At 37.3% G+C, this 14,276-nt stretch overlaps 1 protein-coding gene across 2 annotated transcripts in view; it reads right to left on the bottom strand.

The window, feature by feature from the left end:
• Positions 1 to 13,293, bottom strand: part of LOC123684660 — a 69,250-nt gene extending 55,957 nt beyond the window's left edge. Inside the window, exons 1-3 of one of the 2 annotated variants that reach the window (XM_045624001.1) lie at positions 13,116 to 13,293; positions 11,811 to 12,232; positions 10,545 to 11,744 (exon numbers count right to left, since the gene is read on the bottom strand). In XM_045624001.1, coding sequence (XP_045479957.1) covers positions 10,545 to 11,744; positions 11,811 to 12,232; positions 13,116 to 13,153 — 1,660 coding nt within the window. In that variant the 5' untranslated portion in view covers positions 13,154 to 13,293. Of the gene's footprint in view, positions 1 to 10,544; positions 12,233 to 13,115 lie in introns of both variants that reach the window. The other variant, XM_045624000.1, reaches the window with a different exon arrangement.
• Between the last annotated feature and the right edge of the window lie 983 nt (positions 13,294 to 14,276).

The following is a 14,276-nucleotide window of genomic DNA, read 5'->3' as shown; positions in this document are numbered from 1 at the left end:
TTTTCCTAAAAGTAAACAGTGTATGTTGCAATGAATCGAATATAATCGCTTATAATATTATAAGACTTATATATCTGCTGTATGGAAAATTCAATTATGAACGTGTTGAAAAATGACATGAGAAATATTTCAAATGACAAAATATCCAACCCAGTTGCATTTGGCGTGTATACAGAAAATAACAAATTCAAAATTTCTTGCAAAATTTCGTGCAGATAGAGTCATCAGTTTCATAAAAAATCCAAGAAGAATATTTCAAACAATGGAGAAAGAAATTGCGAGCTTTCGCGCTCTCTTTCATTCATGCGCCCATTGCTTTCGTGGAGGCCACAAATATCAAATTTTCCTCTTGAAACATCCATGATTCTGATGATGTAATCAGTTATTAAATTTTCTACTATTTCTGAAATTGGTATTTATATCAATCCCCAAAATCCTAACTCTCAACCAAATCAGTATTGTTGTCAGGCAAAATTTGCGTAATATTCTTTCGATAATGTAGAACCATCCTGTGTTAAATCCTCCAGCATTATTTTGATGTATTTTGTTCACATCGTACCACAATATTCGATTCAAGGGGAGAAGTCATCAGAGGCTACAAAAATCCAAAGATCAAAAAGCTTAGCTTTGCTGAAATTCACTTTGAATTACTCAGTCACATTAGATATAGCTAACATGATAAATAGGGTGGAAATGAGAAATTGGCTTAGTGCCTGTTCACACAGAAGCATAGCTGATGTGTTTGCGGACAGTTAAGTCTTCATTAAATAGTGGATGGAAAACAAAATCCAGGAGTGAATTAGGATGAATGCGTGGATGTGGAATGTACTCTGACAATTTGGAAATTAGATGGAATCAGGTGGAATAAAAAATTATATTACGTTTTTGAGAGATACGAACCAATCAACCGTAACCGTCCTCGAAAGCTCTTGATGTTTTACATAGATGTTTCTCTCAAATAAATCGTTTATTAGTCTTTGGTCATATATTATTAAATTGAGCATCCAACACAGTAGTAGCTTGATATTCCGTTCAATTGCAACATGTATTATTATTTGTTTTCATGCAATTTTTTTTGAAAAATTAACAACCAGAAAAATATCCAATAAATTCTTCATTGCAAAGTTTTTGAGGAATGATTTTCCTCATCTTTTCGAGGTGAGTCCTACAATCTGGAAGTGCTATTTCGTTGGCACTAGTTAAACACAAAATTTCATTCTTGTATTGGTATACAACTCGGCTTCCGTCATAGATCGAAGATATCATACAATAAGCTAAGGTATTTGTTAACATAACGCCATAGAAATATTAGTCAATTTGTGTCTACATCATAAAGTTATTCTCTGACGAGCCAAATTCTCGTCAGAATCATAGAATGCTCTCAAATATATATGGAGAGGCCGCTGTTAGTGAAATAACGTGTGAGAGGGGTTTCAACGCTTCGAGAACGGTGATTTTGAACGTCGAAGAACAGCATGGCGGTGAAAGAGAGAAGGTTTTCGAAGATGCAGAATTGGAGGCATTACTTGATCAAGACTCATGTCAAACGCAACAAGAAATGGCAGAATCATTGGGAGTGACGCAACAAGCCATTTCAAATCCCCTGAAAGTCATAGGAATGATTCAGAAAAAAGGAAATTGGGTGTCGTACGAGTTGAAATCGATAGATGTTGACCGGCGATTGTTTGCTTATGAACAGCTGATTGCAAGGCAAAGACGGAAGGAATTTCTACATCGCATTGTGACTGGAAACGAAAGATGGGTTCATTACGATCATTCCAAGCGTAGAAAATCATGGGGATATCCTGGCCTTGCTTCCACTTACGGCCAACCTGAATATTCACGGTTCCAAAGTCATGCTCAGTATTTGGTGGGACCAGCTCGGTGTAGTGTATTATGAGTTGTTGAAACCGACTGAAACAATTAGAGGCGATCGTTATTGAACGCAATTAATGCGGCTGAGCCAAGTATTGAAAGACAAACGGCCGCAATACAGAGAGACATGAAAAAGTGAATTTACAGCATGACAATGCTCGACCCTGCATTGCGAGTGATCAAAACAAACTTGGAATCACTATATTCAGAAAGCTTAAAACGTAATTGAGAAAAGCTAATTGAATTTCAGGAGATCGAAATTGTAATTCAGAATTGGAAGTTGTTATTCAGAATAGGGAATTTGAATTCAGAAACGGTAATTTGTATTTTAGAATATCAATATGTAAATTCAAAGAAAGAAAGCGTGATTTCAGAAAATACCAATTGGAATTGTGATTTGCTAATTTAGAATTCAAAAACACAAAATTTTAATTCAGAATTGGTAACATGTACTCCAGAAATGATAACAATTAACCTTCACCTCATTATTATAATAATAATATCTATAATAACCATATCCATGTAATACCTGTGTTGCATATTGTACTGGAACCTCACATTCGGTACTGTTCTGATTTACATTTAACATTAGCTATAATTAAATTCATAGATAATCTCTGAAATACAATTTTCTTTTTCTGAAAAAAAATTTGCTATTTCTGAATTTCAATTCAGTATTTTGAATTACAACTTTGTTCTACTGGATTCCAACTCCCTAATCTGAATTTCAATTACGTTTTTCTGAAATCAAATTAACTATTCTCAAATCCATTTTTTCTTTTCTAAATTATACTTTCCTATTCAGAAATACATGTCCGCTCTTCTGAGATTGAAGTTTGATTTTCTGAATAATACGAACAAGTGTAGTTATTGAAGACATATAATTTTGAATTAAGTAAATTTACTGCAATAATACTGAATAAAATATTCTTTTCTCAGAAAGTTCTAGGTCTGAACCTATAAACGACTGTGTTCAATTAGCAATTTCCTGATTAAATTCATCTATGAATATTCATGAATCTAATTAACAATTCATTCTCAAACTCATGTAAACAGATCCATATAACTCCATTTGACAGGATCAGTATTTCTACGGATGTGCACCTCTCAAATATTTGTTCTATTTTTGTCTTTTCGTTTACCGTCTCTCCGTGCACCGCCTACATTACTTTCCCCTTCAGAATCAATACGTCACTAACTTGATGATATAAACGCAACTGGTGGTTCGCAAACAACAAACCGAATGAGTCGTTTCCACGACAACATCCACTACTTTCGAAAACTTAATTCGAGTGAATTTGGAAAAATGGAAGAATCCACTTTCTTATCGTTACATAACGCGAAACTCTCCCTTTCACGGAGAATCAGGTGGCATAACCTTAAAATTCGACGGTATGCTGTTTACCTCGAATGTAATGTTTCGTCCAGCTGAGGGGAGGGTGCAAGAGGCAACAACAATTTGTTATTCTTTGAATTTATTAATTTTTTTTGTTGGAAATACCTACGAGACGCTTCGCCCTGTAGAAGGCCGCCTCGGGGATGATCCCCGAATTCCTCCACCCTGTCGGCACGTTCAAAGCGGGTTCTTCCGGCTGGTTAGCCCAGCAATAAAGACCTATAGGCAAATCATAATTCCGATCAGGAAATTCACCAATAAACGAGTCATGACACGAAAATAACGGTGCACAATAGCGTCACGACGTTCGGTCCACGTGTTCGGAACGCCACGGGGCCACTGAAGTAGCGTCGGAACGTTTAGAACCCCACCCCCGATCGATTTCGACTGTGTTATCACAGATATTACTGAAAATGCCGACGCGCACATTTAAGTCTGTTGTCAAAATAATGAGAACTGAGGCAGATAATTGCGATGATGACACCTAGTGCGAGCGTTCTTTAATTGGCCGATGAATCTGATTAGAGTGAATGGTTGTTCGAACTTTGTGAACGGCTTTATCAGGAAAAATCGGGGACAAGTTGTGCTTTCAGAGTTGGAGGAGAAATTTGAAAGTTTGATTTTTGTATTTTTTGAATTCTCATCTATAATTTTATGATAGTATTAATTCTTTGTTGCGGTTATTGAAACCATCTTATTATTTGTTTGCATTGTCAGTTCGTTTCTTCGATACCAAATCACAATCAACAAGTTGATGAGTGTATCAAAGCCTTGTGAAATCCGCCATAAACTATCGAAAATAATGCATGAACAATAGTTGAATCTACATAGGTGTACAACTTTGCTTTCGCCGTTTTTTTTTCAGAAATTCAAGGTTTTATAGTAAAAACTGGTTAACCATTTATGATTCAAAGTATTGTCCATCGCTGGTCACTACTTGCTCCTATCTTTCGGGTAGCGTACGAATCCCGCGTTAAAAATATTGGTTATCTTTTGAAACGATCCACGAATCGATCCATCTTTTACTTCTTCATAAGACCAGAAGTGCTGGACAGCCAGGCAGTGTGTCATTGATCGAAACAAGTGATAGTCCGAGGAAGCATCGTCTGAAAAATACAGCGAGTGCGATGGGACTTCCCATTTCAACGTCCAAGTATGTCTTGACTACTTTTGCAACATGGAGTCGAGCATTGTCATCACTTTATCATGTCTCTCTTTATATTGCGGCCGTTTGTCTTTCAATACTCGGCTCAAACGCAATAATTGCGATGATGGCACCTAGTGCAAGCATTCTTCAATTGAATATGTTTAGACTGAACGGCTCTGTGAGTTTTGTTTGGCTTTATCGGGAAAAATCGAGGACTAGTTGTGCTTTCGGAGTTGGAGGAGAAATTTGAAAGTTTGATTTTTGAATTTTTTAAATTCTCATATATTCTATGATAGTATTAATTCTTTGTTGTGGTCATTGAAACGATCTTATTATTTGTTTTCAATTTCAGTTCATTTCTTCGATACCAAATCACAATCCACAAGTTGATAAATGTATCGAAGTTTTGTGAAATCCGCCATAAACTATCAAAAATAATGCATAAAGAATAGTTGAATCTACATAAGCGTACAACTTTGCATCCGACGTTTTTTTCCGAAATTCGAGACTTTATTGTGAAAAACTGGTTATACAATTGTAATTCAAAGTATTGTCCATCGCTGGCCACTACTTTCTCCCATCTTTCGGGCAGCGTACGAATCCCGCGTTGAAAAAACTGGTCATCTTTTGAAACGTTCCACGAATCGATTCATCTTTTACTTCTTCATAAGACCAGAAGTGCTGGACAGCCAGGTCGTGTGTCATTGATCGAAGCAAGTGATAGTCCGAGGAAGCAACGTCTGGAAAATACAGCGAGTGCGATGGGACTTCCCATTTCAACGTCCAAGTATGTCTTGACTACTTTTGCAACATGGAGTCGAGCATTGTCATCACTTTATCATGTCTCTCGTTATATTGCGTTATATCGAGGACTAGTTGTGCTTTTATTGTCGGAAGAGAAATTGGAAATTTTGAGTTTCGTATTATTTTCAAATTTATTTAAAATCTATGAATATTTTAATTCTTTATTGTAGTGATTGAAACGATATAATCATTTGTGTTCAATTTCAGTTCGTTTCTGATTCCACCATATATGCCAAGTCACAATCAACAAGTCAATCAAAGTTTCGTGAAATCCACCATGAATTATCGAAAACAATGCATGAAGAAGTGTTGGATCCACAATAATACAAGTTTCTAGTGTTTTTTTTTGTTTAAGTGCGAAGATAAGTTCAACCGATAAATTTTTCCTTATAAAAGATCTTAAAATTCTATTAGGTGTATTAGGTAGTAAGCGGTAGTCGACATTAATAGATCGTAGATGTCATACAATGAGCTTAGAAATTTGTAAACATAACGCCATCGGAATAATAGTCGATTTGCGTCTGCATAATAAAGTAATTCTCGATCAAACATATAAGCTTACGAGCCAAATTCTCGTCATTTGCGGGATGTTTAATTTTCTGCTTTAATGAAGACATCTGTGGCTGAGGATCATAGAATGCTCTCAAATATCTGTGGTGAGGTTGCTATTAGTGAAAGAACGTGCGAGAGTGGCTTCGAGAACGGTGATTTTGATGTAGAAGACCAGCATGGCGGTGAAAGAGAGAAGGTTTTCGAAGATGCAGAATTGGAGGCATTACTTAATCAAGACTCGTGTCGAACGCAACAAGAAATGGCAGGATCATTGGGAGTGACGCAACAAGCCATTTCAAATCGCCTGGAAGTCATGGGAATGATTCAGAAACGAGGAAATTGGGTGCCGTACGAGTTGAAGCCGAGACATATCGAACGGCGTGAACAGCTGTTTGGAGGGCAAAGACGGAAAAGATTTCTGCATCGCATTGTGATTGAAGATAAATAATGGGTTCATTACGATAATCCCAAGCGCAGAACATCATGGAGACGGCCAAACCGAATATTCACGGTCATGCTCAGTATTTAGTGGGACCAGCTCGGCGTAGTGTATTATGAATTGTTAAAACCGACTGAAACTATCACAGGTGATGGTTATCGAACGCAATGAATTCGTTTGAGCCAAGCATAGAAAGACAAACGGCTCTAATTCAACGAGAGACATGATAAAGTGATTTTACAGCATGACAATGGTCGAACCAATCTTGCGAAAGTGGTCAAGACATAATTGGAAACGTTGAAATGGGAAGTCCTACCCCACCCGCCGTATTTTCCAGACGTTGCTCTCTTGGAGTGTCACTTGTTTCGATCAAAGGCACACGGTCTGGCTAACCATCACTTCCGCTCTTATTAATGAGTAAAAAGTTGGATCGATTCGTGGATCACTTCAAAACATGACCAGTTTTTTCAACGCGGGATTCGTACGCTGTCCGAAATACGAGAGAAGTCAGTGACCAGCAATGGACAATACTTTGAATAATAAATGTATAACCAGTTCTTTACTATAAAGCCTCGAATTTCGAAAAAAAACGGCGAAAGCAAAGTTGTACGCCTATCTAACAATAACATTATTGACACATACATCTAATTTCAATAATTCAAGGAAATAAATGGCTTCAATGTGAAGGTTAAATTCCGTGACCAATTGTCTCGACAATTATTATTTAGAGACAAAATCCGTTTGATGGTTCCGCAGCAAATGGTATTAAAATTCAGAACTTAATCGCAAAACAATGAAACTAATGTTCATGCCAAACTTTGGAATAATCATGTATAATTTGGAGATTGAAACAAAATGTTCGTGAAATATCAAAATCCCAGATTCTATCTTTAAGATTCCACTAAAATATCGTGTGTATTCATACAGAGTTTTTTTTTGAATCTCATAATCCTTTGAACCAATGAACAGAATGATAACTGTCATTTAATGGATTCGGTCCTTACTTGGCGGAAATTCATTATAAATAAAATAAAACGAAGTAATTTCCACTATGTTATTTAATTGTTAGCAACAATTGTTTCGCCACACTGTGGCTTCATCAGGCTACATTTCTGAACTGATAAGAGTACAAAGGTTTTCGGAATCTTATATAGGAACAAAATTGACACAAAAATATTCGAAAGGGTATAAATTACAAAGTTATATTGGACAATTTACCGCCTGGGATTTCCAAACTATCGGAAGAAATTCAATAAAGGGGATGAGTTTACATCCGTTTGTTCGTTCAACAGAATATTTTGGGTATTATACCTGTTTATTTCCAGGGATTCTAAGAGTGTTAGTCTTAAGCTCTTGTTTTCTAAATGAAGAATTTTAAAGTTATTATTGAAGGTATGGTCCCATTCTTTTAAGTGATTCGCGTAGGTTGAAAACGAACTATCAGATGTATAACTCTTTTGGTGTTCCTTTATCCTTTTATTGAACGATCTTCCTGTTTGTCCAATATAAACCATAGGGCAATCATTACAGGTTAACTTGTAGACACCGGATTTAGTTTCTTTATCTGTTTTGTCTTTATTGTTTTTAATGAACATCTCTAAGTTGTTACTTGTTTTGAAGGATATTGTGTAATTGAATTTTGTTTTCAGGTATTTAGCAATCTTTTCAGAAATATTATTAACATAAGTTAACGAAAAAAATTTAGTATCAATACCATAATTTACCTTAGGGTATGTTAGACTCAAAGCTTGCTTTCTAAACAAAGAAAGCAAGCTTTCTGAAAAGATTGCTAAATACCTGGAAACAAAATTCAATTACACAATATCCTTCAAAACAAGTAACAACTTAGAGATGTTCATTAAAAACAATAAAGACAAAACAGATAAAGAAACTAAATCCGGTGTCTACAAGTTAACCTGTAATGATTGCCCTATGGTTTATATTGGACAAACAGGAAGATCGTTCAATAAAAGGATAAAGGAACACCAAAAGAGTTATACATCTGATAGTTCGTTTTCAACCTACGCGAATCACTTAAAAGAATGGGACCATACCTTCAATAATAACTTTAAAATTCTTCATTTAGAAAACAAGAGCTTAAGACTAACACTCTTAGAATCCCTGGAAATAAACAGGTATAATACCCAAAATATTCTGTTGAACGAACAAACGGATGTAAACTCATCCCCTTTATTGAATTTCTTCCGATAGTTTGGAAATCCCAGGCTGTAAATGGTCCAATATAACTTTGTAATTTATACCCTTTCGAATATTTTTGTGTCAATTTTGTTCCTATATAAGATTCCGAAAACCTTTGTACTCTTATCAGTTCAGAAATGTAGCCTGATGAAGCCACAGTGTGGCGAAACAATTGTTGCTAACAATTAAATAACATAGTGGAAATTACTTCGTTTTATTTTATTTAACTGTCATTTATTGCGGAGCAAATGGCCATCGACCTTGGGTCCTTCAGCCTATCACAGAATATTTTTCAGATAACGTATTCATTTCTCCGGGCGTGAAGTTTATAGCTAAACATGAATTTCAGTTGAAAGATCGAAGTAACCACACCTCAATTAACAGAATATTGACTAGCAACGAACGAAGAAATCATAGCGGCTCGAAATTCTTGAAATACAAATCACATAGCGTTTAATTCCGAGAACCACCAAAAACCACGAAAGAATAAGCTCCTTTTTTCTCAACAAATTTTCCGAGGTTCTCTGCTCTCCATTGTCAACAATCATGTCTGTCTCTTTCGCAAAATCGCAAATCCCACGGGCCTGGAAGAGGGCCTCTGTCACTGCTGTTTTCAAAAAGGGTGATAAACTCAATCCAATCAACTACAGGCCCATTAGTCTTCTTTCCGTGCCTTCCAAAGTAATGGAATCAATAATTGTGGAAGATATGTCAAGATTTCTAACAAAACACCCAATCATTCCATCGGAGCAACATGGTTTCGTCAAGGGTAAGTCCACCACCAGCAATCTTCTACAGTGCCTGAACGATTGGACGACTGCTTACGATAAAAAAATACCGACAGACATCGTTTATCTTGACTTTGCCAAGGCCTTCGACAGGGTCCCAGTGCGGAGGCTAATGCATAAACTCGACACATTCGGTATCCGGGGCCAACTAAGCCTATGGATTCAAGATTACTTGACGGACCGGACTTTCACTGTCAAGGTGGGTCATTCTTTTTCTTCGGACAGACAAGTCACAAGTGGGGTTCCCCAGGGGTCTATTCTTGGCCCACTCCTCTTCGTTGTTTATGCAAGTGATCTTGCGCTTCATATAAAGTCCCGCAAGTCGTTTTATGCCGATGATACTAAACTGTATGGAAATGCCATAGTAGACCATCAATTCCTTCAAGAAGACCTAGATTCGATTAGTCAGTGGTGTGAGGAATGGCTGATACCTCTTAATGTTGACAAATGCGTTGTACTTCACCAAGGAAAGAACAATCCACTCCGCACGTACACGATAAACGGTCAACCGTTACGCATAGTGTCGTCACATGTGGACTTGGGAGTGACTATTAACGCTGACCTAACTTGGTCCGAACACATAATATCCACATGCAAGCGCGCCAATACGCTGATCTACCTCATCCGCAAAACGTTCTCCCATTTATCATTTTCAAGTTCGATAAAACTATACAAAACCTACGTTCGTCCAATTATGGAGTATGCAGGTTCAGTGTGGTGTCCGGTCTTGGTGCGCGACAGGAACTTGTTGGAGAGTGTTCAGCGTCGGGCCACGCGTATGACTTTTGGTGAAGTGCTGCCAACCTATCCCGAAAGACTGAGGATGGCACAACTGATAGCTTTTGACCAACGTCGACTCCGTGGGGACCTTGTCATATCTTTCCGTATAGCCAAGTACAATTATGCTAACCTTAGAGAACTTCTCATCTTCAACAATGATCCGCGGTTGAGAGGTCACACTTTCAAATTGAAAAAGGAGAAGTTTTCCACAAGACAGAGACAATATTTTTTGTTCAACCGTATATTCGAGACATGGAACGGCTTACCTGGTGATGTGGTGAATTCTGACTCAGTGAATAGTTTTAAAAACAAAATAGACAGTTGCTTATTTGGTTAATTTGTTTCTGTGCATATATTAATTGTTTTTTTTTTCTCTGCATGCATTCAGTCAGCTTATTGATTTCTTTGGTTTTTAGGCTTACATAGGACTTAGACCACAGCCTTCATTTATATGTAATAATAATAATAATAATAACAAGCAATAAGTATGGTACCTTAGTGTATGTTAGTATTCCATAAATTGGAAATGAATTATAAATATAGGTATATAAATTATCCACCCACCTGTTTGTGTACTGGAGTCGAAGAATGTACTGGAAGTCTCGACTGTCATGGAAGCAATGGTGCCATCTAGTATTTGGGCGCTGGAATCTCTCCTGCCTCTATACCTCTGGCAGTCGTCACTTTGAGAGCTCTGCCTTCTGAAATTTCTACATCTTATCATCTCTTCAGTGGTTGATTGTCTTCTGAATCCTCTAGCTATTAGAATTTCTTCAGTGGTTGATTGTCTTCTTATCATAGGTCTATGAGTTTCAGCTGGAGGAGGTGCAGCTCTATTACATGGACTGGGGTCCCTACTTGAACAACTCGAGGAATCCGGTGATTTGACTGTGGGCCCTCGAGCTATACTTGTTGATTGTCTTCGCAAACGGGCTCTCCTCGATCGTCTTACTGGACTAAGGTCGCGTTCGCCAGATCTATCTGGACTTAAATGTGTTCGTGAATCTCGCCTTCCCTTGGAAGCTGAGTCAGGACTCAGAGAATCTCTTCTAGCCTTTCTACCAGATTCATCTACATCTGGACTGAGTGCGGTTGGTTGAGATCCTCTGCGACTCCAACCACCTGGAGGTAAGCAACTCTCATCATATGCAGTATTCTGTCTCTGGAGTCTAGACAATTTACTCGCTCTTTCTGGGCTAACAGGAGTTCGAGAATCTCTTCTATTCACCCTTCCACACTGCGTCGTAGAATCCCTTCTCGTACTTAACAAAGGATGTGTTGGAGTTGTAGCAGTAGTTTGAGAGGGAACAGTTGGTGAGGTTGCTGGTGGAGTAACACTCGAAGTTATTATAGTAGGAGGGGGTAAAGCTTGTGTGCCAAAATCACTCGTAGATGTAACACCAATGACAAGAGTTGAAGGGATATTATTCATCGGTCCGGCAGAATCTGAGGCGGTCGAGGAAGTAGATGGCCTTTGATCCTGTCTGTAATATGGAGTTTCACTTATATTTCTCGATTCTCTCCTCTTTTTAGTACTACCCATGGTTTTAGGAGGTGATGGTGTCATAATTGAAGATTCTCTCCTCGCGCTTTTTCCACTTTCACCAGAACCTCTTCTTGATGCACCTCTAGAATGACCGGAATGTCCCGAAGAATCTCTTCTACCGCTTCTGCTAGATTCTCCGCTTCCTCTTCTAGGGGAAGTGCTTGCAGTCATTATGGTGGTAGAGTTCGATTCCCGCCTATGCCAGAGTCTAGCCACCTCTGATTTGAAATCGGAAATTACATTATGAGAGTCTCTGCGAGATTTCGAACTAATACTTCTTATACCTGAATCTGCACTTGATTCCCTCCTTTTTCTCGTTGATATGGATGTAATGGGACCCCCTCCATCCGTTGTTGTCTGTCTTCCCCACGGTAAAGACCGGGCAAGATCTGCAAGAGTTTCGCGACGACATAGTTGCTTCTGTTTTTTAGACGTTCCACTCCACTCTCTCAGCAGGTCTGTAAGTTGAGCCAAAGAGCTTCTCCTGCGTCTTGATGTTTGTGGGGGAGAATTTTCATGATCTGGTGGTGAAATGTTACATATCTGCGTTGAAGAGTCTCTTCTTCCACCGAGACGTTGTCTGATGGTAGATTCCTCCACTTGCTCGCGAACCAGATCGTCCCATCCATTGCCTCCTTGCCAAACAAGTCCAACTTGATGTGATAGAATAGGAAGGTTGCAAACGAAGCAGATCGCCGTCATTGTTCTGAAAAAAATTTCAAATAGAAAATATTTGGTCTTTACAGAAAACAATGAAATACCGTCTAAGTAAAGTGCAGATTCGACTTCTGTATAAGTGCAATTCGTGCATGCTGAAGAATGGAAAACATTATGTCATGTAAGAAGTGTTTCCGCCAGAAATTTTCGAGATTATAAGGTGGAACGATTCATCAAATATTAAAATGAAGCGAGAAATGTAATCGAAGATAATTTTATACAGTTTATTCCTAAATTACATCGAAGTTTTGTTTACTGCTAACTTGCATGCAACTGCGTTCGAAATGGGAAATGAAAGCAATTTGTGCTGAAATTTCAAGATAAATGGAAGAGGTCTAATAAAAAGAGCACTCTACAAATTGAACTGAGTGATTACTATTGATTAGAGGTGGCAAAATTTCAACTCAACGAAGCGAATGAATCACTCCTCAGAAATACAATTCTGGCCAAGCAATCTTAAAATTAGCATGAGAGTTGGATTCAGCAATTCGAAAATTGACGTCTTTGACAAATATAGGAAAATTTCAAATCACAAATACTCGATGTTGAGAGAATATTCATGACATGATTTTGAAGAATGAATATATTTCCTGATCTCATTCATAAACCTTAGTCTGTTATCTCTGAATTTCTCTAATTGCGGAATCTGACTTCGAAATTTTTGAATCCGCCGACTTTGAACTGCTCAGTCAAAAGAACCTCATTGAAAATCGAGTGATATTTCAAGGGGATTCTCTAAATGGAATGATATTATTTATTAGCAATAATCAAAACCTCATCATCTCGAATATCACTGGCATAAAATACTGAAATGAATGAAAACCCTTTTCAAAATGACCATATATGGCCTCGAAGAAATTTCAATCTCGGACCTGTAGTGCCGCAAGCGCGGCGATGGTATCTGCGCCATTTCTCATTCTGGATTATCTTCACCTCTTCGACCAAAAACAACAATCTTCTTATCTTCTCCTCTCTATAATCGCTGCATCAGACGCATCTTCCTCTACTCGATGCCTCATAGTCATAGTGGCCGTCGGTAACACTCTGTACATCCTGCTGAACACCAAACACTGAATATCTGCTCATATTTATTAAATTTGGGTCAATCCCAATATGAATTTTATTATAACTTCATTGTTCAATCATCGACTGACAATAAAAATATACAGAGATATGGGAATTCATCAGTATCAATAACTTTCTTTTCAGTATCGGTATCTTGAGATGTTATATCAATTTGTTCTAAAGAAAAGCATCAAGAGTGAATTTTTTCCGCTTACCTCCCAAAAATAGTGGAAGCACAATGAGAAAGTTAAGAATAGTACATATGACGTAACTACATTATTGTCTACGAGATTTTGATTTGTGTTATTTCTGTCTGAATATCCAAGATACTATAACTATAACGTACTATGTAAGAGTAAACTTCATAATCTCTAAATTGTCGAAACGGCGTTAAAACAAATAAAAATTTCATGGACAAGGGTAAGGTTAATACAACCTTCTTAGAAATGAGTAGTCTGATTACCACTTACTTGATAACTAATAATTATATATTCAGTTGTTGAATATGACTTAGGAAACTTAGAACGAATATTTTCTTCAACTTGATATTTTGGCAATATAAGTAGTCTTACTTGAAGAAGTACTCCATTCAAAATTGTCATTCTGAACTGAAATTGTGTATTGGTTCGCAATTCGTTTCATTGAAGTGGAGATACCCTAAGACTTTTTTAGGTGTATATGTTACCCCTATGAACAATATCAGTAAGCTCTCATGTTCAATTCGTGCAAATTTCAAGTTTGTTCATTTTGTTTTTGAACTATAAAACAATGAGGTAGATAAATTGTATTTATTCGATTCTTAGCTATTTTATTGAATTTTGTTGTAGGTATTTTTTTTATTTTGATATTGATTTATAGAAAATATTTTGTTATATTCAAATTTTTTATTGATTGTTTTGACAACAGTGAATATTAGATAACCTTTTTGGCCAATCTAGCTTTCTTTCAGATCTGGATACCAGTGCTAT

The sequence above is a fragment of the Harmonia axyridis genome, chromosome 7 (genome assembly GCF_914767665.1).
Source record: "Harmonia axyridis chromosome 7, icHarAxyr1.1, whole genome shotgun sequence".
In the NCBI taxonomy this organism is placed as follows: Eukaryota; Metazoa; Arthropoda; class Insecta; order Coleoptera; family Coccinellidae; genus Harmonia; species Harmonia axyridis.
This window is presented reverse-complemented; position numbering and strand designations above follow the sequence as displayed.